The sequence below is a fragment of the Colossoma macropomum genome, unplaced genomic scaffold (genome assembly GCF_904425465.1).
Source record: "Colossoma macropomum unplaced genomic scaffold, Colossoma_macropomum, whole genome shotgun sequence".
NCBI lineage: Eukaryota > Metazoa > Chordata > Actinopteri > Characiformes > Serrasalmidae > Colossoma > Colossoma macropomum.
In genome coordinates, this window is record NW_023494801.1 from 5,980,408 (window position 1) to 6,006,254 (window position 25,847).

At 40.0% G+C, this 25,847-nt stretch overlaps 1 protein-coding gene across 1 annotated transcript in view; it reads right to left on the bottom strand.

Moving 5' to 3' along the window:
• Positions 1-25,847, bottom strand: part of cntnap1 (contactin associated protein 1) — a 64,128-nt gene that overhangs the window by 15,857 nt on the left and 22,424 nt on the right. The window contains exons 2-15 of the mRNA XM_036590259.1: positions 21,961-22,062; positions 19,812-20,005; positions 17,746-17,899; positions 17,179-17,382; positions 16,177-16,361; positions 15,556-15,708; positions 14,048-14,309; positions 13,612-13,761; positions 13,224-13,395; positions 8,682-8,788; positions 8,472-8,594; positions 6,279-6,482; positions 4,961-5,117; positions 2,028-2,155 (exon numbers count right to left, since the gene is read on the bottom strand). Coding sequence (XP_036446152.1) covers positions 2,028-2,155; positions 4,961-5,117; positions 6,279-6,482; positions 8,472-8,594; positions 8,682-8,788; positions 13,224-13,395; positions 13,612-13,761; positions 14,048-14,309; positions 15,556-15,708; positions 16,177-16,361; positions 17,179-17,382; positions 17,746-17,899; positions 19,812-20,005; positions 21,961-22,062 — 2,295 coding nt within the window. The remainder of the gene's footprint in view (positions 1-2,027; positions 2,156-4,960; positions 5,118-6,278; positions 6,483-8,471; positions 8,595-8,681; positions 8,789-13,223; positions 13,396-13,611; positions 13,762-14,047; positions 14,310-15,555; positions 15,709-16,176; positions 16,362-17,178; positions 17,383-17,745; positions 17,900-19,811; positions 20,006-21,960; positions 22,063-25,847) is intronic.

The following is a 25,847-nucleotide window of genomic DNA, read 5'->3' on the forward strand; positions in this document are numbered from 1 at the left end:
AACAAAACACCCCCAAAGCTAAATAGAGTCAGTGATCCCCCTCGCTGCAGGGGTACAGCATTCAGGCCTGAACCATTCCACTGGCCAAACATGGACTTGCCCACTTGTGGAGCACATGGTGAAGTAGAGGTGGGCAATATGGCAAAAATGTAATATCAGAAAACTTCAAGACATTTACACGTTACACGATATGTCACAATATTTATTTTTCCTATTTTTAGTTTTTCAGACAGTGCTGTAGTCCAGTGCTATGAGGGGTTTATGCACTGCAGCTCTACTGTAATGTCCCTCTCTATGAAGTTATGGACTGTTAATACTGACATGGTCTGATCACGTCCTGCACTGACATTCTTAGCCACCTGAGGAAAAGCTGCTTCTCTGTTTTCCTTACAAACCGCTCTAATGCACCAGCATCACATTTACTCAACGTGTGCTTTTAACCACAATTTCCAAACGTATTTACTGAAGTCTTTCCCACAGATCTACACACAGATGTCAATTTAATCACTGTTCCTCCTGAAGCACTGGCAAATCTCCTGCCATCCGTTCCCCAAGAATGAAACCTCTTTCAAAGGCACTTTGAAAGGCCAATTGTGCTCTCTTGGACTCCCGGCTATGAACGGCTGTAGCATCACCAGGGACAGAACCCGTGATCTCCTGATGATAGGGCCAACGCTTAGATGCTTGCTCCACTCGGGAGCCCCAAAATTTTTGGCTTTTACAAAAATGATACTTTTTCTGCAAATGCTGATGCACAGTTACTCTTTATTTAATTAACTTCAAAAATAGAACAATAAATTCATAATTAAGACGTGCAATATTTTGGACACCTCATTAAGTCAGCGCTTCGTAACACTCCCTTTGGCAGATATCACAGCTTCGTAGTCTTTCTAATCTGGTTTTAGGAATTTTACCCCTTCTTCAAGTGTCTCTTCTAGTTCTGCAATATTCCTGCTTGCATGGCATGTTTAAGATCTACTCACAAATTTTCAGTGATGTTCAAGTCATGTGACTGTGAGGGACATTCCATGTACTTTATCAGTCCACATCACTTGTTTCCAAAATGCCTCTGGCTTACCTAGATGTTGTTTTGCATACTTCAGACACTGACTTTTGTGATGAGGTTAAAGTTCAGGTTTCCTTCTGATAAGCCCTCTATGCAGATCATGTTTGGCAAGCAATACTTCACAGCAGAATGGTGCACCACCACTCCTGTGTCAGTAAAACCTTCCTGCTGTTCCTTTGCTGTCATATGGGGATTTTGCTTTGCCTTTCTAGCCAGTATACGAGCAGTTCTATCTTGCCCTTTCAGATGTTACCTTGGTTTCCACAGTTCCCCTTAATTGTAATTTCGTAATGACATTTCAGTCAGTGGAAATTTTGAGCTGGAAGTGCTCTGATAACTTTTTACAGCCTTCTTCTGCTTTACAGGCATCAGTTAGCTTAATTTTCAGATCCTCAGCCAGCTGCTTAGAAAAGCCCATGGTTGTTGAAAGTTAGAAGAAAGTTTGAACAGTCAGAGAATTTATTACACTTTGGAATTGTCACCAGCTAAACAAAGCCTAATGAGTTCTGAGACTTTACAATTAGAAGTGTGTCCAAACTTTTACACGTTATTTACAATTTACTATTTTTTTTCTATTTTCAAAGTTAAAATAATGGTATAATAAAGTAACTGTACATCGACATTTACAGAAAAAACGTTCTTTTCTTAATGGTTTGCTGCAGAGGTTATGTTTACTTCTTTTCACTTCAAAAATCAAAAGAAGTTATTTGACTAGGGGTGCTCAAACTTTTGCATACAACTCTATCCTATTTGTGTTTGACTGGTTAATACTGTGGTGTAAATGGTACAGAACAATGCATTTCGGGTGGAGACGGGAGTTTGGAGGGTACAAACTATTCGCCTCAAGTGGGTGCATCCCCTGCGGACGATGTTCTTCATCTCTTTATGAAAATAAAGGAAACTTCTCTGTTTTATTCGACTTCAATTTAAGTACTTTGCCACCACAATATCTAATACTCACGGTCTCCATAACAGCGCAGTGGTCCTACGCTGAAGTGGGCCTCCGAGCCAGTACGGTTCGTGTCACCAATGACAACTCTCCTCACAGGCAGGTGGTCTCGGAACATCACATAGCCCTTATCAGCGTACCTTAAACAGAAGAACCAGGCAGAGATGTCTACATGTATCACAGGTCTACACAATCTCATATGATTGGCTGTAGAATTCTAGTCCAATATCGAGATGTTTTGTCTTGGACATGTTTTGGACTCGGCAGTATTTGTACTCATCCTTGTCTCAGACACTGGTACCTGCCACCTGGTCACAGCCAAGTTCAATTACTATTTACAAAAAGAACACTTTCTTCCTTTTAACTGTCACCAACACTCACTCAGGAGCAGACTTTGCAGTAGGTAGGCAGGCGCCTAAGGCCCCCATTAGCCTAGGGCCCCATTAAAATAGATATTGTATGTAATATATAAATATATATATACACATGTTCAAAATAGCTGTTACTGGCAATTACAGTGATTATTTTCAGTAATTTCAATGTAGCTCCACCCTACGGTCGTGGTTGCTTTTCCATATTGTTACGTGATGACACAACTGCATAAAGACAGACTAGTATGAAAAAGGCAATTAAATGATAATTAAGTGATAATTACTAAAAAGGAATTTGTTACAACTTACTAATCTCTTCTAGTGAACTATGATGGGAATACATTACTTATTGTTTCTTGGAAAAAAATGACTCATTCCTTTATTTCTTTGTTATTAAGTATCAAATTATCTCACTATATTGTCAGATCATTTTGCTTGTTTCAAGCACATTTCTTAAAATGAGCTTACTCATTTTCACTTCATCAGATTAAGTAAAAATGTCTGAAAATAAGTTAAATAATCTTGTATTATTCTTACAACAATGTCAAAATGACAAATATTATACACCAATCAGGCATAACATTATGACCACCTCCTTGTTTCTACACTCATTGTCCATTTTATCAGCTCCACTTACTATATAGGTGCACTTTGTAGTTCTACAATTACAGACTGTAGTCCATCTGTTTATCTGCATACTTTGTTAGCCCCCTTTTACCCTGTTCTTCAGTGGTCAGGACCCCCATGGACCCTCACAGAGCAGGTACTATTTGGGTGGGGGATGATTCTAAGCACTGCAGTAACACTGACGTGTTGGTGGTGTGTTAGTGTGTGTTGCGCTGGTCTGAGTCAAGCTCACTCAAGCTGTTTAGGGGTTTGGCCAAAGCGAAATGGAGCAGAAATACAGCTTCGGTTTGTCTCAATGGCAAACAGAGCTGAGCTCCGGTGCTGTAAGCTAATGGGAATGTAAACAGTTTGGCATAACATCTTTGTGAAATCTACTGAAGTATTTACAGTGATAAAAATCCGTCTCCAAGTTTGTTTTTGGTCTTTGTTTAAACGGTTCTCCTCATATAGTGCAGAGTGTAGTGACAGTGTAAGTACTGATTGGTTCTATCTGTATTGATCTGGTACTATTTCATGACCTCTTAACTAGATAAAGATATTTGTTTCAATTTCATTACTACTCAACAAGTAGCCTGGATTATTGGCTGGTGTTTATCCTGTTAAATCTGAAAAAATTCAAAGCATTCTGGAACAGAGACGTCTAGTCAAGTTTCTGTTGGTCTGTTACATGTAAATGTGTCTTTACTGAATTTGATAGCCTGGCTGGCATAACTGTGATGTTTATTCTGCTGTTTTGCTAACTGACTGTTGCAAAGTCAGTTAGTAAAACAGCAAAATAAACATCACAGTTTCACCAAGAAGCTGAAGGAGTTATTTTAGCTAACAGTGTTTGTAATTTAATATTAGTGATATAATATGTCTAATCTAATATTTCTAAAATAGAGATACATTGGTTTTGTTATGATAGGTAGGAAGGCTAGAATTATTACATTAGTTTGAAAAGCATCTTTGATTTTGAAATTTGATTGGATGGCACTGAACTATTAATCAACCATTGATTTAGACTGAGCATTAGTTGCATTAATTCAGAATGGGCTTTGGTTGGATTCACTCTGGACATTAGGTGGATTCACTCAGAGTGGGCGTTGGGTGGATTCATTCAGAGTGGGCGTTGGGTGGATTCACTCTGGACATTAGGTGAATTCATTCGGAGTGGGCGTCGGGTGGATTCATTCATTAGACAGTAGGTAGATTCATTCGGAGTGGGCGTTGGGTGGATTCATTCATTATAGACAGTAGGTGGATTCATTCGGAGTGGGCGTCGGGTGGATTCATTCATTATAGACATTAGGTGGATTCATTCAGAGTGGGCGTCGGGTGGATTCATTCATTATAGACATTAGGTGGATTCATTCAGAGTGGGCGTTGGGTGGATTCATTCAGAGTGGGCACCTGTTAGACTCTTTTAGCGCGGGCACTGGCTGCATTCATTTAACACAGGCATTGATTGCATTCAGAGTGGGCACTGAATGCAAAGAAACTTTCAATCCCCACCACGTTTGTGTTTGTAAGTCGAAGAAAATCCCTTCTTCATATTTTTCCAGTAATTTGTACTGGAAGGAGGTAATGAAAGGAGACTAAGTAAAGCTTGGTCTTGAAGGAGAATTGGTTCCTGGGTTTTGGTCTTGACTCAGTCCCAACTAGTCATGATCTTGGACTTGTCTTGGTCTCAACAAAGGTGGTCTTGACTACAGCCCTAGTCCATATGAATTTCTTCAGGTTTCGTTGAATTGGTGTCATTTTCAAAGGACTTTCATTCCAATAACTCCTTGTCAAATGTGATAAGGCCTAATGCAGGGACATGAATTCTCTTTTCGGGAGGCCTCTTCTGGGGAAATTGGGAATTATCTTAACTCACGAGTCTGACATTTTCATTTGTTTGTTCATTGATTTATCCATTCAGTCTCATGCATGCATTCATTCATTCTCACTCTTGCTCCCTCTCACCACTGCCGGTAGTCTGCATCACAGTTGCACCAGAACTTTGAGTCAGTGCAGGTTTGATTGATGGCACAGCCACACTTGCCGCTCTCAGGGAAAGAACCACCCCAGTAATCATGACTCTCATTATGACGACCAATCCAGTATGTGTAAGGCCTTCCATCTAAGTCAAGAAGAGAAGATGGAAAGGTACTATTATTAGTCTTGTCTCATACACCTTTTCTATTATTCATGACCATAAAATGACACACAGGCCAGTGTCAGTTACATAAATCAACTAAACATCAGTTCATTTTGGTAAATCGTTACAGTTCCGGAAATCTGCTCTTTTAAAAAAGGTGTTGCCTAGGGGTGTTACAGGGGAACTCCACAGATGTTTCAAAATTCCTGCATTAATTCAGTCATTGTGAACAAAAGTCATTCAGTGTGGTTTGATGTGAAATGATGCATCGTCGAGCACCTTTCCTATCCTGAAGTATTTAGAGTGGTGGTGATAGAAACCAGACGTCTGACGAGTTTAATGCTTCTAAAACCTCCCTCACAGAATACTTTGACACCTGGAACACCGTTGTTTGACATTTTTGAGATAAGATTTCGGTCAAAAACATATTCTTAGTTTGAATACATTTAGGACGGAGAGATACTTGCAGGGTGTTAAAAGGAAAAACAGCCCCCAAAAAACATTTTTCATACGCATCACTATTTTATCATCATCTATATTAACGATCTATATGAACAAAACTAAGAACAACATATTATACATAATATATATGTATATATAATTTTTTTTCCAACCTCTGGTTCCTATCACTACCACTGTAAAGAAGTCAGAGTTGCTCTATAATGAACCATTTCACATTTCACATGAATCACTGTGAACTACTTTGTTTATATGTCAGCTGTTTAATTTTGCAGAGATTTTTGAAGTCTGAATGTGGCAATTCAATTGCACCAATTTTAGAATGTTATAATCAATTAGAACTGATTATAATAATTTCTGTAATCTATGTGCTCATTTTTTGGCCTATTATTTTTGAAAATCCACAAAAAGTTTGGCGTACTGTTTTTGCTGTCTATATTCCACTACAGGTTACAGTCACATTTGTGCAATTACTTGATTTTTAAATATAATTCGAAATCACAAAAATACTGAATTAAATTTTGCTGAAATTTGCAAAGCCATGATGCCATGAATTGTGATCAAATCTAAATCGACATGAGATCAGAGATTTAAACCGCTGGACAGATCTACTGCATTAACGTCAGCCAATAGCCTCACTTAAAACCAATCACTGGCGTCAGTAGAGTCCAGTCGGATACTTACGTGGCGTGTTTAGGAGGCGGGACTTGTAGCATGAGAACTCGATCCATTGTTCACAATATAATGACGTGTTGGCCAAAGCAGTGACTTCGTCCCACGAAGCGTTCACATACCGTAGATCCCCTATGTACGGTCGGTCCACACTGGAGCCAGTTACCTTAGTGCTGTCAATACGGTTGTGCTCAATAATCGTCCAGGCTCTATTCACTAAAAGGAAGTAGACAGAAAACAAAAGAACTCACAGGATCAGAGCCAATGGCCCATGTTTTTACCGCCATTATCTGGCCAAAAATCCAATTTACACAATTACACAGTACACAATCTACAAGACTGAACACCTGGACTGCTCGGCACTTAAAGCTTCAAATGGTGGTGACCGGGTAGACAAAGCCTCAGTAATTGTTTGGGAAAGACTGAGGTTTTATTTTCTCTGCCACAAAATAAAGAAACCTCATTACCTATATTGTCTTTGGGCACCATTTAACGCTGTACGAACCTGGCTTTGCTTGTTTTCTTGTAGTCGTGAATTAATTACCTAGCTCTTCCACAGGAAATGAGTTTGCACAATTGCCTGAACTCTGTAATCTAGTTTAAAGTGCTGCTTTTGGCACAAAATACTCTTTCCCTGTCTCATATACAGGTTAAATGATCTCTGAAACAGACTGAGTGGACTTTAACTGCCAGACAGGCAGGGATCAGTAAAATGTGACCTAAATGAATAATGCAAACAGGATATTAGACTATTTTAATCTGATCTTGAACATTTACTTCTAAAACTTACCCTGAGGTTATGTGAGGTCATCTAAAGTGAGACAAGTTAATAAGAGGCAACATGGGGTAATGTGAGGTGATGTGAGATGAGGACACGTGAGATGACGTAAGGGTAAGGAAATATGCAGTGTTTTAAAGAAAATGCAGGTAAGGAAACTTGAGAAAATGTGATGTAAGGTAACATGACGTGTGATTTAAGGTAACATGATGTGGGGCAAGATGAGTTGACAGGTGATGAGGTGAAGAAACGCGCTAATGCTAGAAAATGTAAAGTGGCAAAAAAACAAGGTAACATGAGAAGGAAACGTAAGGAAATTTGAGGTGAGGAAACATGAGGAAATGTAAGGTGCAGTAACGAGATGAGGAAAAATCAGTTGACAGGCTGTAAGGTGTGATGTGACGTGAAATGGGAGGTGATCTGAGGAAATTTGAGGTAAAAAGTTGAGGAAACAAAGTGATGTGAGGTGACATGAAGTGAGGAAATGTGATGTGAAGTGAGGCGAGTAAACGAGGAAATGTGAGGTAAGGTTACATGAGGTGAGGCAGCATACTGTTAGAAAGTGTGAAGTGAGGAAACATGAGGTAAGGAAATGTGGAGTGATAGGAGGAAATGTGAGGTGAGAAATCGAGGAAATGTGAGGTGGGGACACATGAGTTGACATGAGGTGTCGTGAAGTGATGAAACATGAGGTGACGTGAGGTGACGTGAGGTCAGGAAACGTGAGGTGCATGTGAGGTGATAAAAGTTGAGGAGACAAGGTAATCTAAGGTGACATGAAATGAGTTGTGATATGAGAAAACATGGGGTGAGGAAATGTAGGGCAGGGAAACGTGAGGAGATGTGAGGAAACGTGAGGTGAGAAAACGTGAGCTGATGTGAGGTAAGGAAATGTGGAGTGAGGTGAGGAAATGTGAGGTGAGAAAACATGAGGAAACGTGAGGTGGGGACACACGAGTTGACATGTGGTGCTGTGACGTGATGAAGCATGAGGTAACATGAGGTTAGGACACGTGAGGTGCATGTGAGGAAACGAGGTGATAAAAGTTGAGGAAACGTAATGTGAGGTGACATGAAGTGGGGAATTGTGATGTGATATGAGAAAACATCAGGTGAAGAAATGTGAGGTGAGGAAATGCGATGTGATATGAGGAAACATGAGGTGAGGAAATGTGAGCTGACGTAAGATGAGGAAGCATGAAGTGAGGAAACCTGGGGAGGCAACATGTGAGGCAATGTGAGGTGACATAAGGTGGGAAAACGAGCAAACATTAGGAAGCGTGAAATGAGGAAACGAGGTAAGAAAACGTGGAGTTAGGTGAGGAAATGTGATTAAATGTCATGAAGTGATGAATGTGAGGAAACAGTAGGTGATGAGAGCTGGAATGAGACAGTGTGAGGTGACATGTGGTGAAGATATGTCTTACTCTTCATCTTGCAGTAGACGGTGAAAGGCTTCAGCGGGCCACTCAGGTCAGGGTCTATGGTGTAGTTGCCTGACCAATACTTTCCATTCAGTCTGTACGCTTCACATGACTCTCTATAGACCGCTGTCAAGATAAAAGAGAGAAATCACTTATTTTTAGTAGCACAGACACATCAGACTAATACTCATATGTATCATCCCTGAAACTCACAGTTATGACAGACTTCCCCTTTGTAGCCCGTGTTGTTGCAAATGCACAAGAAGTCGTTCCAGGACTGAATACACCTGCCCTCATGTTCACATGGGTTTGGAGTACACCTGAGAAAACACAAGCCATGACGTCATGACAGGGTGTTAATTCACCCACAGCCCCTAATGTGAGTAACAGTCCAGTGAACGTGTCCGAATCTCAGCTGTCTGACCAGTCTTTGAGCGGCAGCATATAAATCTGATGTGTTCCTCTTTATGTCTCTAGTCTGTCACTCCTGAGTGATGAGCCTCATCACCTACATTATTATTCCTCTGTGAAGTAAAAGAGCAGCCTTGATCCCATCAGATACAACCATACAGAAGCTGGGGGGGAGCAGACAGACAGCTTTATCATACGTGAGGGCTCAGAGGAATACTGGTGTGACATCTAAGCCATTGCTCAACAAACCTTCAAGCCTGAATCTCTGGCAATTTTGTGTGATTTGTCTGTCAGTCAGTCAGAATTGTGGGATTAACCCATTAAACTCACAGCTGTAATTAGCAGTAACACAAACATGGTGTAATTCAATACTTATCTCGCACTCATAGCTTGAAACATGTAGAGGACTACTGTTGAAAGAGTGGAGTAGCTAAAAATGAGTGTTTGTACACAGGGTTAAACTGGGGTTGCCTTCTAAGCCACAGCTCTGCAGATATTTGCATTCTGATTCAACTCGTCAGCTAAAAGCCTTAATGAGACATTTTTGGAGTGTCAGAAGAGAAAAAAATCATTTTGGTAGGAAAATGTCTGAGTTTTTCTATGTCTCAGGAGAAACGAAGCAGATATCAGCATTGCATTAATGAAGGATTAATAACTTGCGCATTTGTCCTGCTAAATCCCCCTTTAGGAGAAAAAAGGAGATTAACATGAGCATTTCACTGTAAGATAAATTAGAAAAGAGTTCGTCTTCTACACTGATTGACTGAAGGAAGTGTTCTGAGATGTAGAACTCGGCTACGTAAGAAAATGACGAACTCAATCTTTTAACATACGTATTATTCAGACTAAGACTGTTAATTAATCTGTGAGACTATATTGAGATTAAAGTGAGAAAATCAAGAGTGTTGTTTCTCAGGAGCTACATTTCAGAAACGTGGAAACTGCTGAAGTCTCACATTGATTTCGAATTGAATTTAAGAATGAGAAGTAAATGAGATATAAAAGAGATGACAATTAGAGTAAGATACTTTCTCTAGGTAGACGAAGCACTTTTTGTAAGTCGCTCTGGATAAGAGCGTCTGCTAAATGCTGTAAATGTAAATGAGTATTTTCCCCCAGACAGTTTACCCAGTTTCACATCCCTGTGTTGGAATATATTCTACATTTCTGACACATTTTTGCCTTAAAAGAGGAAAAATATTTCGTACAATATCTTTCATACAACAGCTTGTCGTGGTTTAGGCACGTATGGCTTAAGTTTGCAGTTTGAACAAAGCTAATTAGTGATAATACGCTTCCATATTTGTTAGCTACCTTAGCCCTTATAGCTTCAGTACAAAACTAAAGAAACAAACTTCACTTCATTAACATCTCAAGATTGGTAAATTCAAGTGGCTGCAGCAATGATTGTCACAGACACACAACTACTGAGTGATACATACTTGCATGAGAGTAGATGGACCTTAACTGAAGCAAGGACCACATGGGATTATTTCCAATTTAAGACAGTAGTAAAAAATGCTCCCTGCAAAAAAACTTTCTACAGGCGTTCCACAAATAGGTGCACAAATGAGCAGAATGAAGACGTTAGCCATCCTTCTGCATCTCCCGCTACGTTGTCAGCTACAGTCTGAGTTAACGTTAGTGCAGGTTGTTACAGAGGGAGCCGACGTTAGAGAGACCCCAGAGGGAAAAAAAATCTGTCTTAAAATTGTCTCAGAGAAATAAAGCAGATCTCAGTATTGTATTAATGAAAGATCGGTGATTTCTAAACCCCCCTTAGGAGAAAAGAGGAGATTAACATCAGCCTTTGATGTTCTGGTGATGAATGAGAAAAAAATTTGTTCTCCTTTTGCACTGACAGATCTCGCACTTTTCTTATGGCAATATTATTCAGCTCAGACTGGGGTGAGACGAGTCAGACTCTAAAGAGTTAAACCACATGTGTGACAATATTTTGATAAAAGTGAGAAGTTTTATGTCTCAGGAGACAAATTTCTGAAACAGCAGAAAAAGTCTCACTCTGATTTCAAACTGGACTTAACCACGTCTAGGAGAAGTACCCGAGATAAGTGAAGATCTCATTTAGAATATTTCTTTCCTCTGGTACACATCGAAAGAACTGCCAGTCTCTTGGGGTAACGACAGCCTTTAGCCTAGGGTTAGCCTTAAGGATACCCGTTAGCCACTTCTGCACCATCTGCAGTGTCATTTTGTCAGTCAGGTGCATCCAACAATGGCCTTGCATCAAGCTGAAATCCATGGCTCAACAGCTGCTACTGGCAGCGTAAATGACAGTGATATTCACCAGACTCCAGGAGTGCCTGATGCTGGGTGAGAGAACGGGGCGTATGAGCCATTTAAAAACATTTAGCACAATTTTTGCCAAGCCAGAGAAGCTGCTGTGTACTTATGTGTAAGACTGTCTATTTTGGAGATACGTGATTTTGTTTCAGCATCAATGAGATGTGTACACACACACACACACACACACACACACACACACCCACATATATATTAGGGGAGGGAATCTCTAGGCACCTCACAATTCTATTCGATTACGATTCAGAGGGCTGTGATACAATTATAAAACAAATATTGACGCATCTTTTTTTTCTATTTCTGTTTTCTCACTGTGTGACAACTTGGAACTTTTAAAGTAAAGTATTTGTAATGATCCATAATGAATTTACTTCCAAGATCTTTTATTAATAAAACAAATGGAAGTGATGTGGCAAGTGAACTGGAAGGCTCTCATTCACTGGAGCACATGAGACGCTGGCTGCCACTCATGTATGATAAAATGACATCAGATCCTGTGGTAATAGATGTCCACGCAGCACATGTTACAGCCATACCACCCGTTTTCTTTAGTGATTTCATAACTTTGGTTCTGCTCTCATTGTAGAGAGTGAGGGGTGGGGGGTGGGGGGGATCGCTGTGTCAGTAAAATGTCTTCGAGACGGGACGCTGTATCTCGGCTCCAAAGTGTCTAACACAGCGCGAAAGACCTGACTGAGTACGGATGCAAATCCTTGGCAATAAAAGTTGTGATAGAGTTTGTAATAATTTGGATGATGAATTCAGGAGATGAATAGACGTTATAATCATTCCAGCTGGTTTCCTGATATCTTTTATCTGCAACGAGAAACTGTTAAACACTAAAAAAAACGTGAAGCTGAAGTCAGTTTCTCATTCGCCAGCTTCTCGTTCAAATTGTCCCGTTCCACCTTAAATGGTACAGCAGTTATAGTCTGACACCTCAGGCACCATTTAAGGTTGAACGGGAAAATTCAAATAAGAAGCTGGAGGATGAGAAGCGACTTCAGCCTCGTAAGAAGTCAATCGTTGAGAGACATTTTACAAGAAGCTGTTCTACTTTTGTGGAAAAGTTTCCTGCTAGTGATGCAAGAAAAGCGGCTACAGCTGAGCTAAAGCTTAAAGCAGAGCAAAGTAAGTCTGTGATTTTGTTTATATTGTACTTTTAGACTACACTAGTACATCAGCACACACCGAGACATTTACAGCCAAGATGGTAAAAGGGACTCAAAATCTTGTGGCTCTCAAGGTGGTTTGATTTTTGTTGAAAGGACAAAATGACTCTTGTTAACATTTGGGTTGCGACCCATCCGCTAGCTTTTAATGTAGTGTGCACGCCACAGACTGTCCGGCACTGCACCTCCGCATGTTCCGTCAACATTACGTTATCAATTAAAATTAAGAAAATCAATTTTTTACACTACTCCTTCATCAGTGGTCACAGGACGCTGCCCACAGAACGCTGTTGGCTGAATATTTTTGGTCGGTGGACTATTCTTAATCCAGCAGTGACTGTGGTGGTCCTGTGGGGGTCCTGACCATTGAAGGACAGGGTTAAACGGGGCTAACAAAGTATACAGAGAGAAGATAAGAAAGGTGTACTTAATAAAGTGACAGACTGGTGTACATACAAGTAAATGTCATTCATTCAATCTTAGTATGTTTCATTTGTGACACAGAACATTCCAAAATAAAATAATGAAAAATATTTAAAAAGTTATTGTACAAATATCAGGACTTGCCATTGATAACAGTACTCAATATCGCCAGATTCTTGAGGATTAGGGATGGGTATGGGCTTCAGAAGGGGAAAAAGTGGCATCAGTGTGTCCCAATTACATTAGACAACTACAGTAGACAAAATGTGTGTTAAGCATCTGTGTTATGACAGAAACAAACACACTGTGTTGCTGTATAATGTGCAGTACAAAATATGAAATCACACATATTGAGAGACAATTGCATACACTCACACACACACACTCACACACACACACTCACACACACACACACACACACACACACCTGTCAGTGATGGCACATGTCCCCAGCAGCAGCTCGGTGTATCTGCCCCATTTCCTCTGCAGCATCACGTCGATGTCCACAGGCTCGTCATCAATAAAGATTTGCTGCATGCAGCCGTGGAACCGGGCCAGTTTGGTCACACAGCGAGCCGTGTTATTGGTCTTAGGACAGCCTGGGCAAAAATCAAGCATATCAGTCACACCTACGCTTGACTAACCCACTGAACAAACGCTTAGACTCAAACTCTTTCTGTTTTATGTGCCAGTGTGAGAGAAGAATTGGCTTTAAGGTGAAAGTGAATGAGCCTGCATTCACTTCCAGCCCTGCAGAGCCAGTGTCATAAGCGATAGCCGTAATCTCTCCTCTACCAGCACACCCCATTACTCACCCCCAAAAAAGTAGCGGTCTCCAGTCTTCACTTGGAACGGGTTAGTGATCTTCAACGGAGAGCTTTCGTCTTCATCGATGGTGATGGTCAACAAGTTGTCTTTGGCAGCCAGGTCCACTGTGTGCCAGAAGCCATCGTTCAAACGGTACCCTGTGAAAAAACAGAAGTTAGCACACATCTGATGAAAGACTGACCTCAAAACAGCCTGATATTAATACAGAGTAGCAGTTTAGTTTAGGGTGAGGTGGGATAAAGTGGGCTAAGATCACTGTTAATACAATAACTAGACCTTAGCAATAAAATTGACTTGACACAAGTTATCTTTATTTAATATTTTTTTCAATATCAGTATTCACAGTAGTGCACATTCAAGGTATTTTTGAGAAAATGATATTCATATCATCCCATCCTGAGGTCAGATGCATTTGGCTGTTACCTGCAGCAAAGCGGAGTCTTTTGTTGTCCCTCTGGATCAACGTGACATTGACCTGACCTTCACTCAGGCCCAGCTCCAGAGAGCCCAACTCATCTGCGAACCTCGTAAACATCAGCAAGCCAGTATAATCCCATGAGCGGAACTTGAACTTCACCGCCAACCGATTCCTCCGGAAAAATCCAGGCACCTGTAGATAGTTGTTGGGCCCTGCGAAGCTCAAGGGTCGCCAAAGCAGGTCACGGCACGTATAGTGCATCTTTTTCTGAGGGAGGGATGAAAGGAAGGAAGGTTCATTTACAGATTCTAATGCATGTTCATCCTGTAGGTGCATCTAATACAGATGGATGAGATTAGTATTCCCAAATATCAAATGTTTGGGAATACTAAGCTCTAAAAAGAATGCAAGCTGTCTCCAAACCTTTGATGGACTGTGTCTAATTTCTCTAAACAGATATCCGCTTAAAGGGGAGTATTAGTATGCTCATTTTCAACGTTAATAATTGTATTTTGGGGTCTACTAGAATAGATTTACATGCTTCAATGTTCCAAAAAAACACACTATTTTTCTCATAGTGTAAATCTCTATTCACTCTCTGTCTGAAATGCTCTGTTAGAGGGCCTATTTTTTTAAGCGCCACCTCCCGACAAGCCTCTGAACTCTGTTCTGGATGGTCAACCACCAGAGCGGGTGTGCCCCTTGTCATGCAGTCTGCAGAGAAAGGCCACATCAGCAAACAGCATTCACACAAAATCCTTTCCGCAGGGCTGTGAAGGTTTATTTCTCTGATTCGCTGCATTGTTCTCACTAACGCCGCTCTCTCCCTTCATTCACTCTCTAGCTCGCTCGACCAGTGTTGTTCCCTCTCTCAGTCAACTTTCAATGGCGTGTTTAAACAGCAACCGACAAATCCTGCTCATTCTACCTTTAAGGAGCCCAACACAACCACGGCTGTCTCTTGTGACTGCCTGGGAGGAGTGGAGAGGATTTAGGGCAGGCAGTATTTGGGCACAACAATATAAAGAACAGCTCTGAAGTATGACTCGGCTCTCACCTGAGCAGCTATAAACACTGCTGTGACTATTTTTCCAATGGCATCAGTTCTGCCCTATCAGCTTGAGCCAGAGTCTGATCCTGAAAACAGGTCAGCGTCTTCTCAACCTGGCTATAAAGCTGCTGTGCGTTGTATGAAGGGCTACCAAGCTTGCCGGTAGGCGGGGAATAAGAACTGTGTTACATGCTGATGTCATCTTGTAACAGACAAAAGGGCTGGAATTCCAATGATGTTTCAGGCTGCTGAAAAAAGGGGTTTCTTTGGGAGACAGTTAGTCCCTCTGGTGTGTACTTTGGGCTTTATTACTTTGCAGACCGTTTATATGCACAAAAAGCTACGTAACACACTAAAGAAAGAGCCAAATCAAAAAGTACAAGAGATCCCCTTTGCTGTATTTTATCAACTCTGATGGATATTTTATCACAGTCTACTGTCAATGTTGATACTGAACAGTACCTTTTTAGGAGCAAGCCGTACATCAGGCTCTTGGTACTTGGTCTTGTAAATGATATTGATTCCGTTGATGAAGACGTTCTCCATGCAGCCACGGAAGTTAACCTTACCAGGGAGGTGGGGCATGTCCTTCTCTATGACCCCTCCCACATATATCTGAGGAGGAAATGGACAAGAGCTGAGCTCAGTGTTACAGTTCATGTACCAGTTGCACTAATACTTACCGTTGGTGTCACTGTTGCCTGCTATGACCCTAAAAGCATATTCCAACCAATTAATCATGTATTAATAAATCATATATAGAGGCCAAAGATTCCAATGTCCTCCATGATTTTAGCCTTTTCCTCTCGTTCATTCAGCTTGTGGATTCTTGTTACAGTGGAAGCTCTCGAATAGAATGCACAGATCTCAAACAGGATGAACGCATCCATTTAAAAGCCATTTAAAAGCTTTTGAATGAGTGACCTACAATCATAGATTGGACCAGAGCTCTCTTTTTAGTGCGTGTTGTCAGGTAGCTCCTCTATTTCAGCTGTAAACAGCATCACAATATACTCAGAAGAAGTCAGAATGAACCAAATCGATTCATTCAAATATTTGATTGGTCTTGTCTGGTTGACTCACCTGCTTGTCCAGATCCAAGTAGTTAAACTCCCCATTGAGGACGGCTCTCTCTGTCTGGCTGTCCAGGGTGAAGTTGACCTCTCGGCCGTAGCGTTTGATGGTGACATAGTGCCAGTGCTGAGTGTCCAGCAGGTTCCCCACTCTCATTGTGGTCATTCCATTTGTGTTATGAACTGTGCTGCTCCCTGTAAAATCAGCCACAACTAAGCTGTGTGCTTTAGGTATATAAGCAAAAGTACATTCTTACCACCTCCTGTATTTCAGTACTTTACTTTCCTCCTTACATTTTGTTACATTTAATACATTTTATTACAATTTTACAATATTACAATATCATATGAAAAAAAAACTCGTCACACACATCAACATAGACTGCATGCACTACTCAAGTAGCCATTATGTTGTCGTTATGTTGCTATAAATGAAGGTAAGCTGTTAGAAGACAATTAAGATCATGAAAATTAAATCATACAAATTAGGCTTTAAATGACTGTTAACTGCATTCAAATTTTTATTTCTAAGATCTAATAATAATAACAATAAAAGAAAAAAAGAAGAGCAAGATGATTTGTAAACTGTCTAATTCTATGTACATTAATTTAATATAACTTTAATTTGGGATAGGTGACCAATTTAAAGTTATATGCAACCCCTTAGTAATAGTAATAAGAACCCTTACATATTCGTAGCTTAGCAGTTACCAAATAAAACTGGCAGTTACTGAAAAAGAATCCTTTTTATCAATAACTGTAAAATTAGCCTGGAGTTTAAAGGATTAACCCTTCAAATTATCTGTTGTTTTACATCCTAAGGCTTATTATTTAGTAAATACATGGAACTGGAGTTACTCTTAACTTATGACTTTAGTTAGGTGTGTAATGAAGGTCTGGAACGTGGACAAGCTATGGCCATTTAAGGAGTTAACACATTGTGTAGATTAGGTACAATACAAGATTGTACAAGAGTGTATCCATTCTCCCAGTTACTGCTTATGGCTCCTACCCAGGCTAATATGCAGGTAAAGTCGCCCTGTTTTCAGCTCCAGCATGATGGAGTCTCCCTGTAGGCCTTCACTGTACAGCAAAACCCCATCTTTCTCCAGCGTCTTAAAGTTCAGAGCGTAGTGGTCCTGTAGTGTCCGCATCCGCCCGCCAGGAAATGAGTAAGCCACCATATCGTCCCCCTCTAACTGCATTACATACGAGTCTAGAAGCCAAAGAGTCAGAGGTTAAAGGTCTGAGAAAGCTTAGAATATGAAAATAAGTTGTCTGTTCATTTGGCACACTATACAGACAGCTTTAGCTAGACAGCTTTAGCACTGATTGACAGGAGAAACTGCTCTGTTAAGCGGCTTTGTGGAAAATGTGATTATCAGCAGCGCTCGAATGAAATGTATTTGATTGCTGCCCTGCAAGACGCCACCAAATCTTTAGTAACACAATGAGGCAGTGAGTGGAGCTGCAGTGACGTTTTATTCTACTGAATGTTATTTTTGGCCAGAAAGTGAGATAAAAAATAATTGCGGCAGCCACTGAGGGCCCAGTCTGTGTTCTCTTTAGCCCTCTTTACCGTAGGGACAGCCGTACACCTCCAGCCGGACGCCAATCTTGCCGCCATTTTCTGTGTTCCAGCCCATGGGCAGGAAGCGCAGGTGTTTGGCAGTGAAGGCGTAGTGGAACACATTCCTCTTCACCTGGTAGTAATTCCAGTTTCCAGGCAATGTCTGAGAGAGGGAGGGAGACGACAGTAGAAAACTGTTTTATATAAAGCTGGAGTTTAACGTTATCATTATATCCCTCAGTCTCATTGCTTTGACAGAATTCACGATTTTATATCATTTTCATGTTTTAGTTCATCAGTGTTCGCTACAATAACCAGCATACATTACATACAACCACATAACCACTGGGAATCCCTGTGGTGTCAAGCAACCCTGACTGCTAGCCTAGCCACTGATCTTTAGGCTAATAAATACAAGCAAGCTAGCATTAGTAGGACTCTTAACTTGATCATCAAACATCACAAAGAATCATAGAGAAAACAGCGATTCTGTCTTTATTTAACACAAAATGAACCCCACAGACAGGATTTTACTCTTTCAGTCTGAGAAAAGAGGGTAAATTAAAGGTAAAGAGCCTAGATAGCCAGGTAGCTAGCCACCTAGCTAGCTAACTTGCTGTTCTTCTAATCTGATGAGTCATTTCCACTGTAATCCAGTCAAGATATTAACAAAAATAAACATGTTAAATCATAGCTGCATTTTTTGCAGTGTATCAATACCTACAACACTTTCTTTTGCCATGTTAAAAGTTCATTTGCTAATATTTAAATGTAATATAGAAGAAAATTAATTCCTTTCAAAAGGTATTCCACACTGTAAAGTGTATTAGACAAGTATTTGGGCTATTTTCAGTCATTTTCAATTGAATTTAATAAATTCCTTTACATGCATTTATTTTTTATGGTACATTTCTATGTGTAATATTTCTTCATACTTAAATGTACTTTAAAATATATTTGGTTGATATGACAATATATTCTGAAATGTATTTTAGTGTGTGGGATGTATTTTGGCCTGGAGTGCAATGCATTTGATATGTACATGTATGTATGTATCAAATACATTGAACTCCATGCCAAAATACATCCCAAACATTAAAATACATTTCAGAATATATTGTCATATATATGTATGTCCATATACTTTTTTTCCATATGGGTGGTGACATTTTTACTCTAACTCCTGTGCTGTCTCCAAGTGGTTTGTCAATGGTCAAGCTAATCCTATTATCAGTGTTTTTTTCAAGTAATTAAAGGCTTACCACCCAAAACGGCTTTAAACGTACTTTTCTCAGGTGGACAATTCCCAAATGCACATTAGGCGACATCAGGCTATTGCCTATTCCTGACAGCAGTACAATCATCACCCTACATCAATCCAATACTTCCACCCAGATACAAACCAATAGCACATATTTTCAAGATTCACAGAAACGCAATCAATACTGCAACATCCTTCGCTAAAAAGCATGCTTCCACTCAGCACAAGCACAACTTCTGCACAATGAAGACAACATAGCCGAGTTAAAATAACACAGTGGAGATGTAGCAACACAACAAACTTAAAAGGCTAAACCTAATCTTCCTCAGCTAAAGCTACTGCCACTGCAGACCTGCAAAACTTTATGGACCATTTATGTCTTACCTTTGACGACTCAAAACACTTCAGTAGATGTTTGTTTAGCTAAGTGCAAAATTGCAACTGACAACAACTTGGTTTTTCCTCTATCAGTGATGGTATCTCACTTTTAAAGCTCCCTCAGTTACATCTTTTAACTGCAACTGGATCTTCAAATTCAAACACTGGTGCACTAACACACTGAAGGCTTGAGGCAGAGCAACAGTTACTAAACAGTTATTGAAGGGCTAAGAAAATAAGGTAGAGAGCATTTTGATTAGCAATAATACAATGACAGCACTCACAGAACACAAATTAAATTTTTTCTTAAAAAACAAAGCTTAATAAATATTCTGTCTACGTTTGATTGAGTAGGCCTGTGGTCAATCAGTCCGTGGCTATGCCCCTGCTGTGTACATACAGGCACACACAAAATTCACAAGCTCAGTGACTCTACCATGTTGCCGCCTCTCATAACGTAGGGTGTCCATGCATCAGGACGGTCTCCATAGAGGAGTGTATATTTGGTGACCCAGTCGTAGGAGTTGAAAGTCCCCTGAGTGGCGATGGCCACAATACGATACTTCCTGCCCAGGTCGATCTGCATCCACGGCTGTCTGTCCCGTGGGGAGGGAGACCAGCCACTGCTGCCTAAACACACACACACACACAGGTTATACACAGATAGGCTGACATATTGTATCAACGTTTTACGTAATGAAAACAACTGATTAACCCCTAGAAGTTGGTGTTATCTCTGGCAATGAGAAGAAAACTTACATATTGTAGTTAATCATTGTTATTATGTAACTGTATTACTAGGTCTGTTAATTAAAATAATGAATTGAGATAAATCACATTTTTTGAGTAGTTATTCACGATTAATTGCATTTGCTCAAAGTAAAGAAAGATTTGTTCTATTCATAAAGCAGTGCATTTTGTTACAGCTATATGAGTGAACAAAATGAGCTTCATCAGAATGTATTCATTACTTTCCATTGACTCAATAACATTAGGTTCACATGAACTTGACTGAACTAAACTGAACTGAACTGAACGCAGGGTGAATGTGAAAAATAAGGTCATCGCAGTTTTCAATACTATTATGGGTGTGAGGCTGGGCAGTGTGGAGTGTGCCAGATTTAAAAGATAAACTTGTGTCGTGTACCATGACACACTGTCTGAAGGTGGCAAAAAAAGAAGCTGCTCCTAACACCGACAAAATTGGGATCTTAACTGGCACCTTTCTCCACCTTTGTCCAGTAACCCATTTCGGTACGGCAGGTTATGCACTAACACCTCGCTGCCTATTTAAACTGGAGAACATAAACATGCTTTCTAGTCAGAAATGTAAGTTAACTTTGTTCTTGGTATAGTTTGGTAGTTTAATAGAATAGGTTTAATAAGTCACATGTTTACAGTCTATAAATCACTTCTTGTTACAATAATACAATGGCTAACAATTAATAGCTGATGTTATTACAACATAAAAATCTTTTAAGCCCCTGTTTAAATTTGGTGAGGGAGGCCATTCAGTGCATAGAAGGCTGCGGCACGGCTTTATCATTTTAACATGCACGACAAGCCAGACAGCAAATAAAGGCTGATTCAGGACACATACTAAAGTTACAGGTATAAAGAAAGAATTACTTTTGTGCATCGTCTGACTTGTTTGGCAATCGTGATAGACGGAGACTATCTAAAGCCTAAATGGCTGCATTTTTCAACTCCTCTGTGAGTGTAGCCCTCTCGCTTTCATACCACTTCGCTGTTGCGTTTCTTAGTTTTTCTTCCATAAGAACTGTCCAACATAGTTTGGTCAATTACTGATATTGCCAGCATCAGCAGTGTTTTGCTTTTAAATTAAATCTAGATTAGATTAGCTTTATTATCCAACCAGGGGAAATTTTTCTTAGGCAATCCAAGACTGCATGTCATAAAAGAACCACCAGACATACAACCTCCACCCCTGATTAACAACATTAATCACATTAATAATACCCCATGGAAAGAAAAAACAAAACACTGCATTGCTCACTTAACAGAACTGAGAATCATAATAGATAAAGATACAAAAGAATTTCTAAACCTATTTAGCATTCTGCATCTCCTGCCTGAAGGAAGAAGCTGATACTCTGGAAAAAGAACATGATCTGGGTCAGAAATAATTCTCTATGCCAATCTTGTGACAGACTGCTCATAGACTGAAATGAAAATCTGAAATGCCAATTCCTTAAAATGCTAATATGGCAATATAGAACAGGGTCATGAGCTTCTGATATTCAGACTCTGTGTACTTCTGCGATAAACAAATTCCCTGCACTGCAGTAGCTGGAAATAACTTTTTATCAACAGAGCCATGACGGAACCTGCCATTTAAAAGTCAGACAGAATTGGAACATACAGTGCATTGCAGCTGAGCTAAAGGTGTTAAAAATACTGCAGATAATAATTCACTGTGTTAGCATGTTATTAACATCTAAACTTTGACACCAGTGGTCAATATACTTAAATAGTACAGCAAAATGTCAGTAATAACTGTAAACCGTTAAGGGTTAATGCTCAGAATGTTATTAGTGTCTGAGCCTCACTATTCAATAACTTACCATAGAGCTTTGCAAAATGAGCAGAGTAGAGGAAATTATATCTGGAGGAGGCCAGGAAAGAGGAGGCATAAAGTGGAGAGATCAATGGATCTAAACATGGCCCTGAAAGAGAGAGAGTAAAGGAGAGAGAGAGAGAGTGAGAGAGCATAAATATAAAGAGAATTAGCATAAATTCAAACATCAGTTTCTACTCTCGCCATTTCATAAGCGACATTAAAGTGTCCCGATAACATCAGATAATTCAGCGGAACTGCAGACTGCAGAGCAGTAATTACAGACTGATCTGTCTGATAACACCCAGCTGCTCAGAGGAAAGAGGTAAGTAGTAAACAGGTAGTGTTTTTATCCCCAGAACTAGATGAGAATATTATTTAATAACTGCAGTAATAAGTGTAAAATAATACAGTGTAGATTTCTATTATCTATGGGGTTTTCTTGCATTTGGGGGCATCAGAGGGGACGTGGTGGAGTCACACACGGTCCTCGGAGCTGAAGGATGTTCCTCTGACCCAGCCTATGCTGACCGCAGCCCAATTATCCTATTTAGTCAACAGAATCAAGGTTTGTTTTGTTAAAGAGGCCAATTATTAAAAGTATTGATTTTATGGTAAAAACAAGAAATCATATAACCAATTCAACTGATTTACCTGTAATTTGCATTAAGGTCTAATCATTCTGGGAAAGAATGGAAAGAGAGTGAATGGAGGGTCTGCAGCTGTTATTGGATTTTATGTTCTGCTTTCCTCCTGGTTTCATCTTTAGAATGTATTTGCTGTGTTGTTTATTTTTTACTCTTCTTTTAAATGCACTTTTTGGTGTGTCTGTGACTGAAATGAGGTCTGAAGTCATTACTCTGAAAGAAATCAGAGTAAGAGTTTACATGCACTGAGAAATCTGATTACTGAGCTAAAATCCAGCTCTCTTTATCAGATTTCTTTATCGGATTTCTAGACCTCACTCCAATGTGAGAAATTGGAGTATACTGTTTACATAACCATTTGAATAATCAGATAACTGCAGAAATCAGATAGTGATCAGATTATTGATTAGTTCATGTCTAATCTTAAGGTCGTAAAGATCTTAGAAGTTATAAGATGTTGCCAGTAGGATAGAAGAGCTTTAATCACATCGAATGAAATCTGCCCAGAAACTCTAGAAAGACTGCATAATATATCATTTGTTAATCATTTCAATATAGGCCTTTGCAATACTGATATCTCAGTATACAAACAAGGCCTCTAACAAACTAGTCACAGTCCTATATTAGTTTCTGTGGGTGCTTCCATAAATCAACAACAATATTATTGATTCACCAATGTGTTGTTAATGAATTACAAGTGTGAGGCCGAGAGGCGGAGTTGACATCAGAGCCTCGTTCATATGCAGAGAGCTTCACTGATTGGAGTCAGCTGAAGTGAATCAGTGGGGAGTTGTAAAACTTTAAAAACAAGTAGAGAACAGGATGCACTTCAGGCTGCGTTTCAGTTTATTTGCCTTTGTTTTCATGTATTAAAACTCCTGGAAGCTCAGATCTTGCTCTTGTGGCCTACATGACAGACAGGCAAAGTATGTCCAGTGAATAAGTTTCCAATGCGATTATGGCCTGTAAATGCAAAGAGCTGTAACAATAAAATGTTTATCAGTGTTCTGAAAAACTGAGGACCTATTCACCAAAGTCTAAATTACTACCCAAAGAAAAACACATAGCACTTTGTTTAAGCCTCAACATAATTTTGAGCTGACCATTCTGCTGCTTCAGAACCCAGAGCGGCATGCTTTCTTTTCCGGTGGTTGAAGGTAATGTGCTTCTGTGGAAAGCTAAGTCACACCTGGTGACTACTTTGTCCTGATGCTGCCAGACTTTGCTGCTTTTCAAAGAAAGCTCACACAGGTATGACACTATAAGTGAACTGCAGTCCTTTTCAAATGAAGTTGTTAACCCACTCCAGGATGGACGTCACTTTAAAAGTGTAAAAAAAAACAACAAAAATATTTTAGGACTGCAACTAATGGTTATTTTCCTAATCGATTAGTCGGTCCATTATGACTTTGATTAATCGATTAGTTGGGAACTGAACTCTTGCAGATATGAGTGTGGCAATAATGTTCCACACAAACACACATAATTTAAGCAGCTTATCCTTTTGGGTCGCAAAGGGTGTTGAAACCTATCCCAGCGGTCATCAGGCAACAGGTAGGAAATACCCTGGACAGGTCGCCAGTCCATCACAGGGCAGCAATGTTTTATTCAACAAATTAAACATATAAAAATTATTCTTCCTTTACAGAAAACATTAAACACTTCTCCTCTTTTCCTATTCCTTTTTTCTAAAAAGACTTTTATCGAGGGCACAGTAACAGAAAAACTCTATTTTTGAAAGGTGAAGAAACAATAAAAACTCATTGTACATGGCAGTTCAAGATTGGCTGCTTTTCTGTATTTCTCCTATAATGACAAAGCAAAAACACATTAACAGCTTCTGTGTGGTCGATTACATCATGCAAAGAACCAAAAATGGTTCTTCTATTGTTACTATGGACATTGTCACAATAGAAGAACCCTTTTGGGTGCCATATAGAACCCTTTTCAAAGAGGTTTGATATAGAACCATAAACAACACATTTTCCATCACTCTGAAGAACCTTTTTATTAATCAAAGAACTCTTTAAGCACGCAAGAGGTTCTTTGAGTGTTCATGGTTCTATATAGAACCACCTTCCTTACTAAAGAACCCTTATGAACGCATCTTTTTTAGGAGTGTAGTGTAATGGGTAACACCTCGGCCTGGTGCACTCTATGCTATGCCGATAAGAGTCCTTTGGCAAGACTCCTACGGTCCCTGGGTTCGTGCTGCCCCTGCTCTGGTCTCTGTGACTCGTCCCCTTCGTGACATCAGAACTGCACTATAACTCTGTTACTAGTATTTCCTTGTCCATACTATGTATGTTTAGTGCCATTTTTGGTCCATAAAGTCTGGCCATTTGGTTTTGGTTTCACCTCCATTACTAACAGGAGTGGGACTGTGTGTTGTAGACTGGAGAATAAAGCTGGACGTGTGTGTTTGCCGTGTGTTGGTGGTTGAATCAGCCTGAGATGCTGCCCTCTCTGATTCTGATATCTTTATTTTGGCTCCATGCTAATGGACGAAGATCAATCCAGACACACGGCCGGTCCTCTTAAGCGTTAGAGGGGGGGTGGGTGGGGGGGTATGATGGATTGTTGTCATTACAAGAACAAATAAAAGCACTACATTTTCTTCATAACATTGGCAGCAAGGAGTCTAACCTCGAGCACAAATCCGTTCCCCTTCAGTTCAGAACAAATAAGCTTACATCTGTCAAATGCAATCAAATTCACACTCCTTCCTCATTCTGTGAAGCCTCAGCTCTCATTAGATTATTTCAAGGGCACGTAGATGTTCATGTTCATAATCAGGGGAAGGTATTTTGTGTAAGGGGTGAGTCAGGGAGGAGGCTCATTTTGAAAATAACATTAAAACTCCCACATCATAGAAAAGCTCCCTTTCTTCATCTGAGGTCCACTCGTGATGTTAGTGTAGTTTTCCATAACAAAATACAGTCCTAATTCGGTTAGCAGGGTCTGGCCTTCCACCACTGCTGAAAAAAATCCCAGAGGAAACACTGACTGAGATATGTAAATGACCTCTGTTCTGATAGGCTGTTCTTTTTTGTGCCTGATTCAACAAGCAGTAATGTGTGTTTTTTGGGTTTTTTTCAGTGGCACAGCATCAGTTCCTGAGTAATATAAATCCTACTTCAATTAGAGCTGGCCACCATTCAGCCTAATCTAAACAGCAGAGACAGATAAGCCCACCTCAATCTGCACCACTGCACTGCACTCGTTTAAGCCTGTCTGCACAAAGCGC